Raw genomic sequence first — 16,248 nt, 5'->3', positions numbered from 1 at the left:
AGATTCTTAAACAGCTGTCACAGAATCTGTGTTTGGAAATTCAGGCATTCTTAATTTTTAGCAGATTCTGCTCTTGCTGGTCCAGTAGTGACCCTGCATGCTTTTAGACTTTATTCCTTCAGCAGTGAGCTGAAAAACTCAGTACAACACATGTAGAGAAGTTGCTGTAGCAGATACAAGTGGAAACAGTAGTACAGTAGTAGTAGTAGTGGACTAATGCTTATTTACTTCCACTGGAGAACAAGGTTTGGCTTTGCACTGTAGCCATCCCAATATTTGTGTGCTCTTTTTAAAATTACACCATCTCACCTGCATATTGCTATCATTGCTGTCTGTTGTTGCTTGTTCTTCAGAGTTGGTGATATGTTTGGCTGGCGCAGTATCTCCACGAGCCACACTTACCTGCAACAAGAATGGCAAGAAGGACAGCTGCTCCCTCACCTGTGCCTCTAAGGCTCGCTTTCTGCCTGGTAGGTGCACCAATCTGCCACTCCTTCACCCCAGGAAATTTAATAGCTTCAGATGCAAGAAGCTGCAATATTTGGAGGCTTGTGGGCATTGTGCCATTATGGGACCCTGTTATTCACTTGCTAAAGGTAAAGGGACCCCTGACCATTAGGTCCAGTCATAGCCGACTCTGGAGTTGTGGCACTCATCTCACTTTATTAGCCAAGGGAGCCGGCGTATAGCTTCCAGGCTCTTGCTACTGGGTTTTTAATCTTCTGTCCCCTTTGCTCTCATTTTTCTACTGCATTTGAAGCCTTATTCAATTCCATTCCTCAGTCCTATTTCCTGTTCCCCTTTTTATCCCCACATAAGCTCTTGGAGGTTTTTGGCTTTGATTTTAGTGGCACTTGCAGGAGGAGGAACAGTTGACGAAGAACAAGGATGTGAATGGAGGTTATTTGTGCTTCTTTAGTGTAGCACTTAAGCCATGTGCAGGGCCATCATCAGTACTTAGTATCCTTGGGCAACTGCCAAGGCCCTGATACCCTAACAGAGCCCACCACTGATGCCTACCACTGATGTTGTGGTCCTGTCCATAAGGTGTTCACCTGATTCCAAAGGCTGAATAATATACACATTGGGACATAAGTTGTCACATTAGCTTAAGGATGTAAGCTTGCAAAATGGGAACTCTCCTACCACTGTGTGCACCCCATGCTCTTCCCAATTCTCCCCTGGAGGGTTGTGGAACCCTTTAAAACAGATTTAGGGGGTACATGGGAGGTGATGGATGGGGACGTTTCATTGCACAAGTGGAAATCTTTGGACTGGCAGACTGAGTTAACTTACCACTACATCAGATGCAATCCCTGGCTGATTGGGAACTTTTTAAGTACTCTTCATGCATTTAGCTTTGGCTCCCTCTCCCTCTGGCAAGGCATATGTGATCTCACTCATGAATGGCTCCCACAAGGCTGTGAGCCATGAGAATTTGCTCAGATTATCCACACTCTGGCACCATCTGTGCTCCTTTTATGTGCTTATATTGCACTGGGATTCTTTGGTGGGTTGTTTATTCTTTCTGAATGGAAATCATGGGGGTGGGGAAACATAGTAAAGGGTTCTGGCCAAAACTGGGCTGCTTTCATCCATATGATTGATGGGCAAGATCAGGCTTGGGCTAATCTTTCAAAAATACATTTGGGGTTTGGGCTGGGCTGGGCTGGGCTTGCAAATACAGGCCCATGCAGGCATACATTTAGAAAGATCTGGCCACAGGCCTCCGCTGATTACGACTTGATTCTTTCTCTTTGCAGAGTCTGACAATAGCTACACAGTGAGTTGTGGTACCCCAATATTGCGGCAGGGACCTCCACAGAGGCCCAGCAATGTCAGCCATCCCTGTGTTGGTAAGTTTGGTCTCCTGAGTCCTCAGGGCTCCTCCTGAGACTCGGTTGGCTCCCCTGATACTTAGCACCTGCCTTTTCTTTTAGAGACTGTCGCTGCTCCAATCAAACAAAAGGCTTCCTTCAAAATCAAGGATGCTAAATGCCACCTGCACCCACGCATGAAAGGCAAGCAGGATGAGGTGGGCAGGAATGCTGCACTAGGTGAGGTACTCCCTCCTTTGTATGTCTTCTCAAAGTCTTCCCTTGGGGCTGTTTTCAGTCCTAAGTCTTGTATGTCACGAAAGCAGCTCTCTGGATTTAGCATGCAGTCCTTGTAAGCATTCTCCTGTGATGCTTTTAAGGACCAGGGAACTGTGCTTTCCACATTTGCCATAGTTGCATACTGCAACTATTAAAAACCAGGCACAAACAGAGGGAGCTTGAGGCTCTGGGAGTCAAGGCTTGCTGCACTCACTCTTGGGCATGTGGTTGGGAAGCTGTGGAATAGCTGAGGCTTTTATGCTTTTGTGCCTTTGAATGTGTGAGAGCCCAGAAGCAGAAAAGAGAGGATAGAAGGATGAAAAGAACCCTAAGCAAGGGGGCCCTCCCCTCCACAGAGGATGATGTAGTGCGGAGGAAAAAACTGATAGCAATAACACCACGAATGGCTGTGTGGGATTGTATCACTGGGAAGTCGTGCCTGAGAAAGTGCCTTAGCTAGTGTGGGGAGGGTATGGGAGTAAAACGATGAGCTTCCTGTCACGGGATAAAGGAGAGATGCCCTGCTTGATTGTCACAGAGGAAAATGCCTGTCAGGATTTCAGAGAGATCTTGCTTGGAGGATATTAACACCGCACCCCATCTTTCCTAGGTGGGGCAGCCCCTTGCTCAGATTGCCAGGTGACATTTGTGAACTTAAAGTGTGATTCATCCAAGAAGGGCAAAGGACGTCGTGCCCGCAACTCCCCCAACAAGGAGGTGACGCGCATCACGTTGGAGTTTGAAGCTGAAATCAAGCCCGAAGAAATTACAGGTAGAGGAGGTGACTGAGAAAGCTTGGGGTAGGGGACAACATCACAGAGTAATATGAGGAAGAGACCTCATGTTCCAGGAACACCCATCTCAGAAGAGAGTACAAGAGAAGGACTGGTTGACCCAACTTTCCTAGATATTGTTAAAAGATTGTTTAGAAAAGGCCATGTCTTGTTTTATTTATGCATACACACACTGTCATAAATATATACATACACAAATCCATTGAAATTAATGGACATGATTACTAGCTTAGGCCCATTCATTTTAGTGGGTATACTTAGTTGGATACAACTTTATAATATGATGAGTTCTTTAGTTCATAACATCTGGGGGGTGGGGCAATGAGGTTGAGGAAATTTGAAATATATGAAGCTTCCCCTTTCTGACTCAGACCCTTGGTCTGATTTATCCAGCATGGTGCACTCTGATTGGAAGTGGTTCTGCTGGGCCTCAGACAGAGGTCATTCCCTGTTCCACTACCTGAGATCCTGTTAACTGAGTATGCCTGGGATTTCAGCCAGAATCTTCTGCATGTAAAACATGTTCTGTACTACTGAACTATGGCCATTCCCCTAGCATGAGACTGGAATAGATTGTGCTGATTTAACAGCAGCTGGAAATAAAAAGGGACATAAGGTTGTCTTTGGAAATGGGGTTTCTTCTTTCTAGTGCTAGGTTAAACAGCACAGTCTCATTCCCTCATCTCCAGCCAGCTGCAATCTGAACTGTGTGCGGCAGAAGGTTGAGAAAAAACTGAAATCAGCAATCAAAGCACTGAAGAAATCCATAAACCAGGAACGATTCCTGATCCGCTTTTCGGGGATGGAATACGAAGTGGCACGGAAGCTGAGCATGACTCCTGAGAGGCAGGAAAGCTGTGGGCCGGGACAGGAGAGACTGGGACCTAAGTGTGGTAAGGAAACAACCTGAATTGGTTGGGGGTGAGGAAAGGAAGAGTAAAAGAACCATTTGCATATTAACTGCAAGCCTTTAGTGCTACACTGCTGCTCTGATGCCATTGCTGCCAACTCTAACATCTATGGCAGCCACATGTGCTTACAGACAATAGATACGGTTACTGTGCTCATTCTTTTGAGGGCCTGAGCTGTATTATTGTAACATGGGCAAGGAGAGATCCTGGGGTCTCTGTCCTACAAGAAAGACAAGGGTTATCTTGGGCATTGTCTTGGCACATGTGTCACTAGCGCTTTTGCCTCTCTCTTAGTTAGCTGCCTGCAAGGAACGTATTACCATGGTCAGATGGAGCAGTGTGTCCCTTGCCCTCCAGGGACCTACCAGGAGAAAGAAGGCCAGCTCTCCTGTGACCTTTGCCCTGGAAGTGATGCTTATGGGCCAGCTGGAGCAACAAATATAAGCGCCTGTGCAGGTACAGGGATGAGCTGCAAGGTACTCTAAACCTAGAGCTGAGGTCCAATATCCTAGGACACTTGATAACCCGTCCCAGAGTAGCCAACAGTAGCTCTCGAAACTAGAATGAATTAGTGGCCACAGCAAAGGGAATGGAATTGATAACACCCACAAAAAAATAGTACTGCAGTGATACCTGCACTTTGCCTTCCACACCAAAGAATGGCAACTAGTTCAGAAGTATTGGCCCTAAACACAACATTTACAAGATGCCTAGGATGGTGGTTTTGTATGTAAGTAACTGGCATGGTAGCCACTACTGCAGCCTTCACACAACCTAAGGACCTCCAGATGTTTGGGCTACAGTTCCCTTCATCCTTCACCACTGGCTGGACTGATGGGAACTATAGGCAAAATATCTGGAGGAGAAGGCTGACTACAGCAGTATCTCAGTGTTCCCTCAGAAAAGGGCCCCAAAGATAACTGCCAGATTGTGCACAAGATGCTTTACTTCCCCTCTAGCATTCCTCCTGCCCTGTCACTCTGCAGCCAGTTCCACTTTGAAGTACAGAAAAAGCTACAGAGGCTACAGCTGCTCATATGTTCTAAACTGTTTCCTAATTCCCCAACTAATGACAGGAAAACAGCTGTTGCCATTGATAGCACTCAGAAGTAGGGCAGGACTGGCAGCTTGGAGGTGCACCTATTATTGCCGTGCCTGGCGGTTACTCTTAAATGGCAAACTTTATTTAACATAATTTGTTAAATAAAGAATCTGTGAAGCTGCAGCCATGGGGTAGTTCAGTTTCATTTCTTCCAAATCTGTTAACGTATTTATTTCAGGGGAAATTCTTCACATCCAGGACTTGGATAAATGGATCCAATTGTGGCGTTTCTCCTTCATACCATGGGCTTTATCACATTCCAGTACAGAGGCAGAAAGGTTGCCCTAGGCAATTTCTGGGATGGCCAGCAGTTCTCATGGTGCTCTCACATGGCTCAGTTATATTATAGTGCATGTTGCATGCTGCTGGTACATTAGAAGCAATGTGTATAGGGAGTCAATACTTAATCTGGACCAATGAGTATTTCTTTTCTCCTGCATGGCCCACAGGTCAGTGCCCCCCCGGCCAGTACTCTGTAGACGGTTTCAAACCCTGCCAACCATGTCCACGTGGCACCTACCAACCTGAAGCAGGCCGAGCTTTGTGCTTCCACTGTGGCGGGGGACTGAACACTAAGCATGATGGAGCTTTCTCCTTCCAGGACTGTGATACCAAAGGTATACTTGGGGCAACAGCACTGTATAAGACAGGGATGAGGAACCTCAGGCTTGGGAACCAGATGTGGCCCTCCAGACCTCTCTGTTTGGCCCTCAGGCCTCTCCCTATGCCGCATCTCTCACTGCCCTGATTTGCACTCAGTTTGAGTGTTTTTGCCTGGCTGGAACAAGTCCTTGAACTCTGGTAATGTGTCTTCCTTGACTGGATGGAAGACAAAGAGGTGTGTGTAAAGAAACTAGCTTAGAATAAATCATGCTAGTGCTTCAGAATGTTCAGTAACCCACCAGGAAGTCCCTGGATGAATCTTAGCTTTGGCATGAACTTACCAGGTGGCCTAAAGCAAGCTACCGTTAGCCCCAGCCCTTCCTATCTGCAATATGGGGGGTTATAATGCTGGCTGACCTTTCAGGATTGTTCTGAACATTACAACCAGATAGCCTATGGGAAGTACTTTGGACACTTAAAAGTGCCGTACAAATTTTTAAGTATTATATTAATATCAATATGGTCATAAATGGAATCCCTGTATTACAAGGGATTCCATATGTCAGATGGTAAAAAAAACATATTTAGGACTAATGTACATTTTGTCAGGAGGCAGAAAGAGAGGTTAGAATCATAGACTCATAGAGCTGGAAGGGTTATCTAGTCCAACCCCCTGCAATGAAGGAATATTTTTGTTCAGTGTGGGGCTTGAAGCCAAGACCCTGAGATTAAGAGTCTCATGCTCTACCGACTGAGCTATCCATGTTCAGCCAGTGTTACTATGCACCTTAGCGCTCCTGCTCAATTTGCCTTGCATCCTTTCAGTGATATTCATCAAGCCTTCTTGCACGATTAGAGAAAGCAATGTTACCAGCAAATTAACTGCCCCAAAGAGCTTTCCATTTCCATGAATGCTTGCTGGTCTTGTATTATTTTGGCAGCCTCTGACACTTTTCTCTTCTCTTCAATGTATAGTTCAATGTTCCCCGGGCCATTATTATAACACCAGCGTCCACCGCTGCATCCGCTGTGCCGTAGGCACTTACCAACCTGACTTCCGCCAGAACTACTGCATCACATGCCCTGGGAATACCACCACAGACTTTGACGGCTCAACCTCTGTGTCACAATGCAAAAGTATGCTTTGTTCTCTGCAGACTGCATGTAACAGAATTCATTTGCTGAAATTATCTCTGTTTCATTAGCTTCCTATTGGTTTTCCTTATGCATGCAATAGTAAAGTTTATGGACCAATCTGTACCTGTGTTTACACACAACCCTTATATAGCCACACTGGCATAGACTTGTGTCACATCTGGTGCTTATACAGTGCCAAGGCCCCGTGTCCCAGGTCTCCCTTGGCAACCAATCAGGTTCTGCTTCCCAGATAACATCCTAGTGATCCCTACGTGTTTTGTTGCAGACCGTCAGTGTGGAGGGGAGTTGGGAGAGTACACTGGTTATATTGAGTCTCCCAACTACCCTGGAAACTACCCTGCAAATGTGGAGTGTACTTGGAATATCAACCCACCGCCAAAGCGCAAGATTCTCATTGTGGTGCCTGAAATCTTCCTGCCGTCTGAGGATGAATGTGGGGATGTCCTGGTCATGCGGAAAAACTGTAGGTAACCAAATGCTGTGTAGGGGCCATGCAAAAAGGGTAGTGTGGCAATGGGGACTGGCCTAGGTTTCCTCCCCAATTTCTGGACTATGGAAACCTAAGGAGCCATGGGGACTCTGTCTCTCTGCCAGCATGAATAAGTGATCAAACCAAGTGATTTGTGTGCCTGCCTTGGCTGATGGAGAGACAGGATGGCAGTTCCATGACTAGGGACCAAGCCAGTGCAAGCAGCTTTGTAGGCCAGCTGACACCTGATCCCTGCAGTGCCATCCCCTGCCATCTGCAGTGGTGGTGCTGCAAAGTAGTAATGAGCAGGCAAGAGCTCCTTCCAACAGACTGTCATAGTGTGCAAAGTGCTTGCATTCTGCTGCTGGAGATTCTGTTTTGAGACTTCTGGTGGCTTACAGTGCTGACACCTAAAGGATATTGGGGCAGCTGCAAATACCTGATGTATCCTGGATTAAGTGAAGCAGATTATACCCTTGAACTGAGAATGCAGAAAAAGTGATTCTAAAAAGCAAGTGCACAATATATGCTTTGAGCAGTCCCTGAACTAACATCACAGTAAGAGTGTAGCCTGCAAAGCCCTCACTGATCTTACAGCTCCGTTGTCTCTGTCAGCCATGCTGATGGACTTGGGGCCATTGTATATTTTCCTCCCTGCATTCATCAATATGGCTCATGGGGATCTCTGGAGCAGTTTCCCCATCTTGGGCATGGGGAACCTTCAGTCTTTGAGCCGAACTAGAACCAGCAGGGGTCCACATTTGGCCCATGAGGGCATTTCCTCCAAACTATGCTCACCTGACATCAGATGTGGGGCAGGTAAGGATATGGCTGTGAAGGAACAGTCATGAATTTAAAGTGTGCTCTTGATTGTTCCTTTGCAAATGGAGCTAGCTGACAGCATAGATCAGTGTTGACAGTGAACCCCACTGGGATCAAGTGCACTAGGAAGCTCCTGGTACTGGAGCCAAGGGGACTCGCTGTCAGCACTGATCAGTGCTGAAAGGGAGCCTGTTGGAGCACATGCTTTCAGCACCAGCCAGTTAATTGGCACCTTAAGTGCCCCTCCAAAGGGGCTTGCTGTAGTTCCCACTTTGAATCCAAACCATGCCAGCAAAGGGGCAAAGTAGAGAACCCCTTTGAAGGCATGCTGCCAGCATGTCAGCTGACTTTGAATTTGTCACCAGGCAGCATACAGAAATCAGATGACTGACAGGTGAGTGGACTGACCCACCTGTCAAAGTAGCCCGTGGAGTATATGGCAAGGGGTAGGTCAGGATCTGGTCTGCTAGCCAGGAGTTTCTCCACCCCTGCCCTAGATGGTGCACCACATTTGGCTCCGCAAGCTCTCTCTTTTCTGATGTCTCTTCTGCTTGCTTTACCACTAAGCAAATGAATCTGCACTTCTTTACTTCTGCCTCACCGCCCCTGAAAAGGAAAGTTGCCTTCAGTAGTTAAGATGCCAAATGGCATTAGGCTATCCTCAGAGTTTATAACCTTGGAAAGGAAAACACACTCATTTTTGTCTCACAGATGTTAGGACTTCAGCAAAGGTGTGAGGCAAAGGAAGCAGGAAGAGCTTTGCTTAGATTTCAGCAGTATTTTCCTTTTTGCTCAGCCTTCTTAGATCTTTTAATGGAGTTTATCTTGGGATGTGAGATCTGGGTGATTCCACACAACACATGGACCTGTTCTGTTCTGCCTTGCAGCATCTCCTTCCTCCATCACCACCTATGAGACATGCCAGACTTATGAGAGACCCATCGCCTTCACTGCAAGGTCCCGGAAGCTGTGGATCAACTTTAAAACTAGTGAAGCCAACAGTGCCAGAGGCTTCCAGATACCATACGTCACCTATGATGGTAAGAGAAAGAAAGGACTGCAGGTGAATGAAGGGCAAATGTCTAGAGGACGAAGTGAGGCTGTAACCTCCTGCTTCTAATGCTACACTGTCCCCACTCCTCAGAGACCATGCACTAAGCCTTCCTTGCCAAGAGGAAGGCAAGGCACATACAACTCTTTGTTCATAGGCTTCTGCAGGTGTCTGTGCTCAATGCATGGGCTTTAGGAATCAAGGCTAGCATGATGTCTGGGGCAGTGCTAGGAGGCATAGCCCCTCTGCATCCTCCATGTGCTTGCCCTACATATGGATGAGCATCTGCATAGGACGAGCGTTTTGAGGCCAGTGAATGGTTAAGAATGGGGGCATGGTCTGAGGTGCTACTCCCCCCTTCTGCATTCTGATTTGCATGCAAAACCTCTATATGGTTGGATGGCACAGCCTCTCCTCCTCCTCCTCTGCTGTTGCCTTTTCTTCCCTCTCCCATCTTAGTCCATGATGTTGCTCCCTTCATCTCTTTCTCTTTCTGACCTGGATTGCAGGTCTGAGGGAAGGAAGAATGAGGCGAGTCCCTTGAACAGTCTCCCTGACCTGTGGTCACTTGCAAACTCAGAGCCAGTGTTTGGCTGCCCTCCTTTGTACACCCCAAGCCAGTCAGCCATTTTAGAATGTGGAATTGGGTCAGAATTTGGGGGGAAATAAAGGAGCTACTTCAAAGAAAGAGACCATTGAAGCAGCTTTGTGCAGCATCAAATTCCTTTTACCATTGTTTGTAGGTACGTGTTTCTTTCAAATAATAGCAGGTGTGTTAATCCCTTGCTTTTTCTTCCTCCCACTTCCTTTCTCAACAATGTAGAGGATTATGAACAGCTCGTGGAGGATATTGTACGGGATGGCAGGCTATATGCTTCTGAAAACCATCAGGAAATACTGAAGGTGAGGCTGCCTTTTTTTGTTTTGTTATTGGGGTAATAGAGCATGTGCTAATAGAGCATGCATATGATTCCTGCCCAGGCATCTCCTATTGAAAAAGGATCCCTGACAGAAGGACTAGGAACGCTTATGTGACTTGTCCTTGGAGAGCTCCTTGCAGAGGGTGGGGAAACATTGAATTGATGATATAAAGGGCCAACTACACATTATGTTACATGTGCACTTTAAAGGTCATAGGTCCCTCGAAAGCCATCTACAGTCGTACCTTGGTTTTTGAACAGCTTAGTTCTTGAATGTTTTGGCTCCCGTATGCTGCAAACCCAGAAGTGACTGTTCCGGTTTGCAAACTATTTTTGGAAGCCAAACGCCTAACAGGGCTCCCACGGCTTCTGAAGCTGCGTTTTGGTCTCCAAACATTTTGGAAGTCAAACGGACTTCTGGAACGGATTCCGTTTGACTTCCAAGGTATGACTGGATTCTAATCTCTAAAGTGGGAGAGCAATGATTGAGTAGCAGTAGGAGCTACCTGTCTGCAAGCAGCCCCTGTGGAGTTCTGCAGTGTGTGCTACAGACCCTTGCTCCTAAAGTTAACATGTCCATTCTGTTTGTTTTCCCTGCAGGACAAGAAGCTGATCAAAGCTTTCTTTGATGTGCTGGCTCACCCACAAAACTACTTCAAATACACAGAGAAACACAAGGAAATGCTGCCACGATCCTTTATCAAACTCCTCCGGTCCAAAGTTTCCAGCTTTCTCAGGCCTTACAAATAGCCTTGTGACACTTTTCACCAGCCTTCCAGGCTCCTCGACAGCCAAGAAAACTTTTTCTTACACTTAATTCTTATTTTCCAATGACTTTTTCCTACAAATACAAACCCCATTTTCTCACTATGCAGATGACTCTAACCATTGGTCTTCCCTTGGCTTTTCTCCAAACCAAATTCACTGATGACATTGCCCTTGGAAGAAGCAGCTGGCAACCATCCCCTGAGCTTTCCATACTGGAGTCTCAGCCCATGGAGTTCACATATCCCAGTAAGTGATACACTCTTCACAAGTGGCCTCTACTGGGACCTGTAACTCCAGGGCAGTTTCCGCCTTCTCCCATATATGCAAATTATGTACGGCCCCTTCTGCTGCAAGGCAGTTGCCAAAGAGGCTGTTTGTACATCTCTCTGCACACAATTGTCTGCTTCTAGATAGAAACACCCCTGCTACCATATCATGCTCCACTCCTGGGACACAGAAGAAACAGGGAGACATTGAGCAGCTTCTAAGCAGCGGAACTGGTCCAGCTGAACTCTTTCATAAAGAATTGGGGGCAAAGGGCACCCAGAATGCGGAGGGTTATGCCTTATTTATCAGACTGTTGGGGGGGGGTTTAAAGAGAAAAATAAACCAAGCACAGTCTTGCAGAGAGGATCAGACAAAATAAAGCGTAAGGTGTGGGGAGGAAGATCATGTAAAAGAAAAAGACGTATCACAGAAGTGTGAAAGTAAATCGCCCATGTTCGTGATGGCAAGTTTGGTGACTTAAGAGCATCGTTTCGTGACGGAGTCTTGACTTTTTGCATTCAGAGAAAACATTGGCCTAGCCACAATCTCACATGGAATGATGTCTGGAAAAAGGGGAAGAAAGCATGGTAAAAAGTGAGACTTTCCAATGTGATTTCTCCCCCATGGAGACGAGCTGAGAGATCAGACTTCTTATAAGCTCTGCCAAAGAGTAACTCAATGACAAAAAAGCAAGCAGTGTGAAGGGCAGGAGTGAGTGAATGTTTGTGCACTAGGACGTTCTCCTTTCTACCTTTTTCATATTATTAAGTGCAATCATTTTTGAGTTGTCTTTATATTATTTAGAGGGAAGTTTTTTTTTTCTCCTAGAAACTACAATATTTATACCTGCCTGAGAAAAGAGAATGTGTGTGTGTTTGTGTGCGTGTGCGTGCATGTGTTAAAATGAATACAGAAATGAATACAGACAAGGATTTGGGGAAATGGTGACTAAATGTGACGTAAGTTTTCAGCTCTTGGAATCTTTTGTTTTTCCTCACCACAGTAAATTCCAATGTAAATCCTGAAGATCAAGCTCCTTCATGTAACCAATGAAAGGGACACAGGACTTGCGCAGGATATTTCTAGTGACTTGGAAATTACCTTTTGGCCACAAGCAGCTCTTGAGAGTAAATTCAATTCAATATCAAGAATGCATATTAGGGATCACATACTGGAATGCATCCCAGTGTTAAAGTCTTCTAGCATTTGCAAAGTGTCATCTAACCTTCACTCTTTCTGAGAAGTTCACTTTGCACGGGCAGGGAGGTTTTGATATATTTGAACCTGAGGTTCCCCATTTAGATATTGAGGTGGTATAGTTCATTTTCTGAATGTTTCAGTAGAGGTGCTGGGGCTCAAGTTTCCTGGGAATTTGCATCGTCCATCTGAAGGCTCTTTCCCCTAAACTCAGAGCTGTAGCCATGAATTCTCAGTGAGAAGGGGATGCTCTCTGCCCCTGCTCAGAGGCACTGTAGTCTTCCCTTTTTCAAAGCCTGAGTTCAGCACTGAACTCAGGTTTTGAGATGAGCTGTAGTGAGCCCTAACTTGAAAACTGAAGTATGCCATTGTCAGTTTAATTCTTCCCTCTGTAAGGTCACTTGTCAGTCACTGATCCATAATCCAGTGCAAATACTAGTGATGAAATCCCAACTTCTATGGGTGAAATTGTTGCCTTCTCTGAGCCATGACCTGAAACTAACAATTGGAAATGTGTCTTAAAAAGCTGCGAGGCTGCACTTGGATCAGATCATCTCTGTTTCCTGTAGTGGTATTGAAGCTTTTCTGCCTGAGTGTTAATAGTTTGCTTTTCTTCTCTTTCGGATCCAGAATCGGAATTTGCCCCATTAAATTTACTCTAATCATCTCAGCATTGAAGTTGAATTGCCTCTGATGTGAACATTTTTGCAGTACTTCAGCAGGACATATGGCATCATAGTAACACCTAAGAATTCATATCTGGCTCTGATGTCATCATATTCAGCAATTTCTTACGGCATACAAGCATTTGTTTATCTGAGGAGGGGAGGGGGAGATGCTCAAGTCCACTTGCTTAGTGTAGGCAAAAGTACAAGGCCAGCTCTGAAGGAAAAACTTGTATTGAATTTGGCTTTGAAATTCTACCTGATTTCCTTCTAGCTAGATCCCTTGTTTCCATTCTATCCTTAATGAAATGTAGAAAATCTAAAGGTTTGAAAAGCTGAAAATTCCATCTCAACATAGGAAATATAACAATTTAAAACAACAAAGCTGAAATATTTATAATTGCATTGTGCAGTAATCCACAGTCCAGTATCTCCTATAAAGTAATGATTAAATGATGAAAAAGGTGTAGTCCATAAAGTTATTTGCACTTGATAAAAGAAATTGTATCTGAACTTGTAAAAAGAAAAGTTTGCATTTCATATTGTCTTTTTTTAATTATTAAATGGAATTTCTTGGTGTTGTGTTGATCTTTCAGAAGTGCTTTCCACTGCTCTTATTTGTAAATTCCAAATTCATAGCATTGCTACTGCTTAGGGTTTTGTTCTGTTCCTTTCTCTCTCTTTCATTCCCCTCTGGAAACTGACTGATTTTGGCACTACAGTGGTGCCTCATGTTACATATGCTTCAGGTTACTATGCTTCAGGTTACAGACTCCGCTAACCCAGAAATAGTACCTTGGTTAAGAACTTTGCTTCAGGATAAGAACAGAAATCATGCTCCGGCGGCGCAGCGGCAGCAGGCGGCCCCATTAGCTAAAGTGGTGCTTCAGGTTAAGAACAGTTTCAGGTTAAGAACAGACCTCCGGAACGAATTAAGTACTTAACCTGAGGTACCACTGTATAAGGCTTCAAGATACCAAGAGTTCTTTGAGCTTCAAAACCTCAAAAAAAATTGAGTATTTTGGTATAGCCCATAATTATGCCAGATGAAGTAAAATAAAGCCTAATTGGTATTTTTGCAACCTTAAAAAGGTAAAGGACCCCTGACAGTTGAGTCCAATCGCAAACGACTCTGGGGTTGTGGTGCTCATCTCACTTTACTGGCTAAGGGAACCTTAGTTTGCTTTAAAACTTGGGCTAATAGCAAAGAGGACCATACCCAGAATGGATCCTGTTAGGATAGGAGCTTAGAATTACTGTTGCTTGCACATTGTTGTTGCTGTCCTTGCATGTAGTGCTGATCCTGCTAGTATATTTTGATTAGTGGCAGGCAGTCCACAGACACAGCTGATGTCTGGCTTTTTGATGGGCAGCATATATACACACCAATCATCCACAAAAGCACTATTACAATCTTTGGAGAAATGAACCATTTGCCAGCATTTTTAGCAACTAATGGTCCCTATCAATAAAAGAATAAAAGGGTGAAACTAGATGTTATGGAGAAGGGGTTCTTCAACTTTCTATTCCCAATGTTCACCTGAGACAGCTGAAAATGCCTGAGGCTCGCTTGCCACAAAATGGTGTAGGGGCAGAGCCAGTCAAAAATTGGAGGCAGTGTCTGGCAAGTCAGCTGGAAATTAGACATCGCTTTCTTTCTTCTTTGTCAGGTCAAAGGAGTTGCATAAGTAAGATGACCTCAGGAGGCTCTAGCTCAGGCTTCCTCAAATTCAGCCCTCCAGATGTTTTGAGACTACAATTTCCATCATCCCTGACTACTGGTCCTGCTAGATAGGGATCATGGGAGTTGTAGGCCAAAAACATCTGGAGGGCCGAGTTTGAGGAAGTCTGCTCTAGCTGAAGAAGCCTTTTTCTTTTGTATTTTTCCCTTCCCACCCCCATGTGCCTCTCAAAGAATTTTTGACCATCTTCTTAATTTCTTCTCCCATTTTCCAACATCCCTTCCCACCCCCATGTGCCTCTCAAAGAATTTTTGACCATCTTCTTAATTTCTTCTCCCATTTTCCAACATCCTGTGTCTTGCACTGGCACAAGCAGGTCAAGGGAGCCGTAGCCCTATCCCGCAATGTTCCGCAGCAGCTGGCATTTAGAGGAATCCCACCAGTGATCCTGGATGTACCATATCGCCATCATGACTAGTAGCTATCAAGAAGAAAAATAAATAAAAGGTCTGGGAAAACAATGGGGCTGTATGTGGAAGAGAAAGATGGTTTTTCTAATGCTTGACACATGGTTCATTTAAAGGGCTGGAGAAGACCTCCACCACTTTAATCAGAGCTGTCTCCAGGATTTGGGGGGGCAGGGGCTGTTGGTTCTGGTACCCTCAACAGAGCACTCCCTAACGTGAAAAGGTGGAACACACTGAGAATTCTTTTAAGCTGTGCCTGATCTTTCTGAATACTCTGTGTACAGTGAAATAGTAGTACTGTTAAGACCATGGGTAGGCAAACTAAGGCCCAGGGGCCAGATGCGGCCCAATCGCCTTCTCAATCTGACCTGCGGATGGTCCTGGAATCAGCGTTTTTACATGAGTAGAATGTGTCCTTTTATTTTAAATGCATCTCTGGGTTATTTGTGGGGTACAGGAATTCGTTCATTTTTTTTCTTCAAAATATAGTCCGGCTCCCCACAAGGTTTGAGGGACAGTGGACCGGCCCCCAGCTGAAAAAGTTTGCTGACCCCTGGTTAAGACACTACAAGTGGTTTGTAGTGAGGTTTACAGTGAGGAAAGCGCTTCTTTCAGTAGAATAAACGAGTCCTAAAAGGTACACAAAACAGTACATGCATGCAAAGGGAGGGAAGTAGAGCCACTTGTCACCAGTGGCACTTATCTCATGAGTGCCCATGGCACTTAGAATTGTAGTTGGAAAGGACCCCAAAGGGTAATCTAGTCCAACCCCCTGCAATGCAGGAATCTCAAGCTTGACTGCTTATAGTCCACCATACAGCTCTCTCAAAAAATAAAAGTCTCTTGGGAAGGAAAATCTAATTTTTCCAACAAAAATACTTTGTGGCTTGAAGAGGATTTCTCTGCAACACAATCACTACCTTAAAACTAAGCCCAGGGCTGAGCGCTGAGGTGGCCAAACTTTCTGACCACACCAAATAATTCAGGGTGGTAAAAACAAGAAAGGAATTCTGAGCTGCTCCAGTGGCATCTTCACCAAATCAGGTGAATGGGCATTAAAACGTGAAATGGCAAATACCTCTTTAATAGTTTCTCCTTTAATACCACTTCCCACCATATGATGTGAACTAATTGAAAATAAAATTACAAGAGCAAATTTCTGGTGTGATGTCCGCTGTGCGCTTCTTGCCGTTTGCGTTCTACCAAGACACAGGAACTCGATCTGTGGTTTTCGCCACGTGGCCAGCAGAGGGAGCTGCTCACCCATGACTTCGCT

General features: G+C 45.2%; 1 protein-coding gene across 8 annotated transcripts in view; it reads left to right on the top strand.

Annotated features, from left to right (window-relative positions):
* Nucleotides 1–13,418, top strand: part of SCUBE3 (signal peptide, CUB domain and EGF like domain containing 3) — a 107,944-nt gene extending 94,526 nt beyond the window's left edge. For 6 of the 8 annotated variants that reach the window (XM_083445666.1, XM_083445665.1, XM_083445663.1 and 3 more), the window contains 12 exons: nt 354–470; nt 1,764–1,856; nt 1,941–2,057; nt 2,707–2,868; nt 3,580–3,783; nt 4,096–4,257; nt 5,353–5,520; nt 6,482–6,643; nt 6,930–7,127; nt 8,843–8,995; nt 9,830–9,909; nt 10,527–13,418. In XM_083445666.1, coding sequence (XP_083301792.1) covers nt 354–470; nt 1,764–1,856; nt 1,941–2,057; nt 2,707–2,868; nt 3,580–3,783; nt 4,096–4,257; nt 5,353–5,520; nt 6,482–6,643; nt 6,930–7,127; nt 8,843–8,995; nt 9,830–9,909; nt 10,527–10,676 — 1,766 coding nt within the window. In that variant the 3' untranslated portion in view covers nt 10,677–13,418. The remainder of the gene's footprint in view (nt 1–353; nt 471–1,763; nt 1,857–1,940; nt 2,058–2,706; nt 2,869–3,579; nt 3,784–4,095; nt 4,258–5,352; nt 5,521–6,481; nt 6,644–6,929; nt 7,128–8,842; nt 8,996–9,829; nt 9,910–10,526) is intronic. The other 2 variants (XM_083445668.1, XM_083445667.1) reach the window with 1 other exon arrangement.
* Nucleotides 13,419–16,248: the final 2,830 nt, after the last annotated feature.

Source organism: Podarcis tiliguerta, assembly GCF_965153285.1.
Source record: "Podarcis tiliguerta genome assembly, chromosome: 6".
NCBI lineage: Eukaryota > Metazoa > Chordata > Lepidosauria > Squamata > Lacertidae > Podarcis > Podarcis tiliguerta.
Note: the sequence above shows the minus strand (reverse complement) of the source record. Positions and strands in the feature narration are given on the sequence as shown.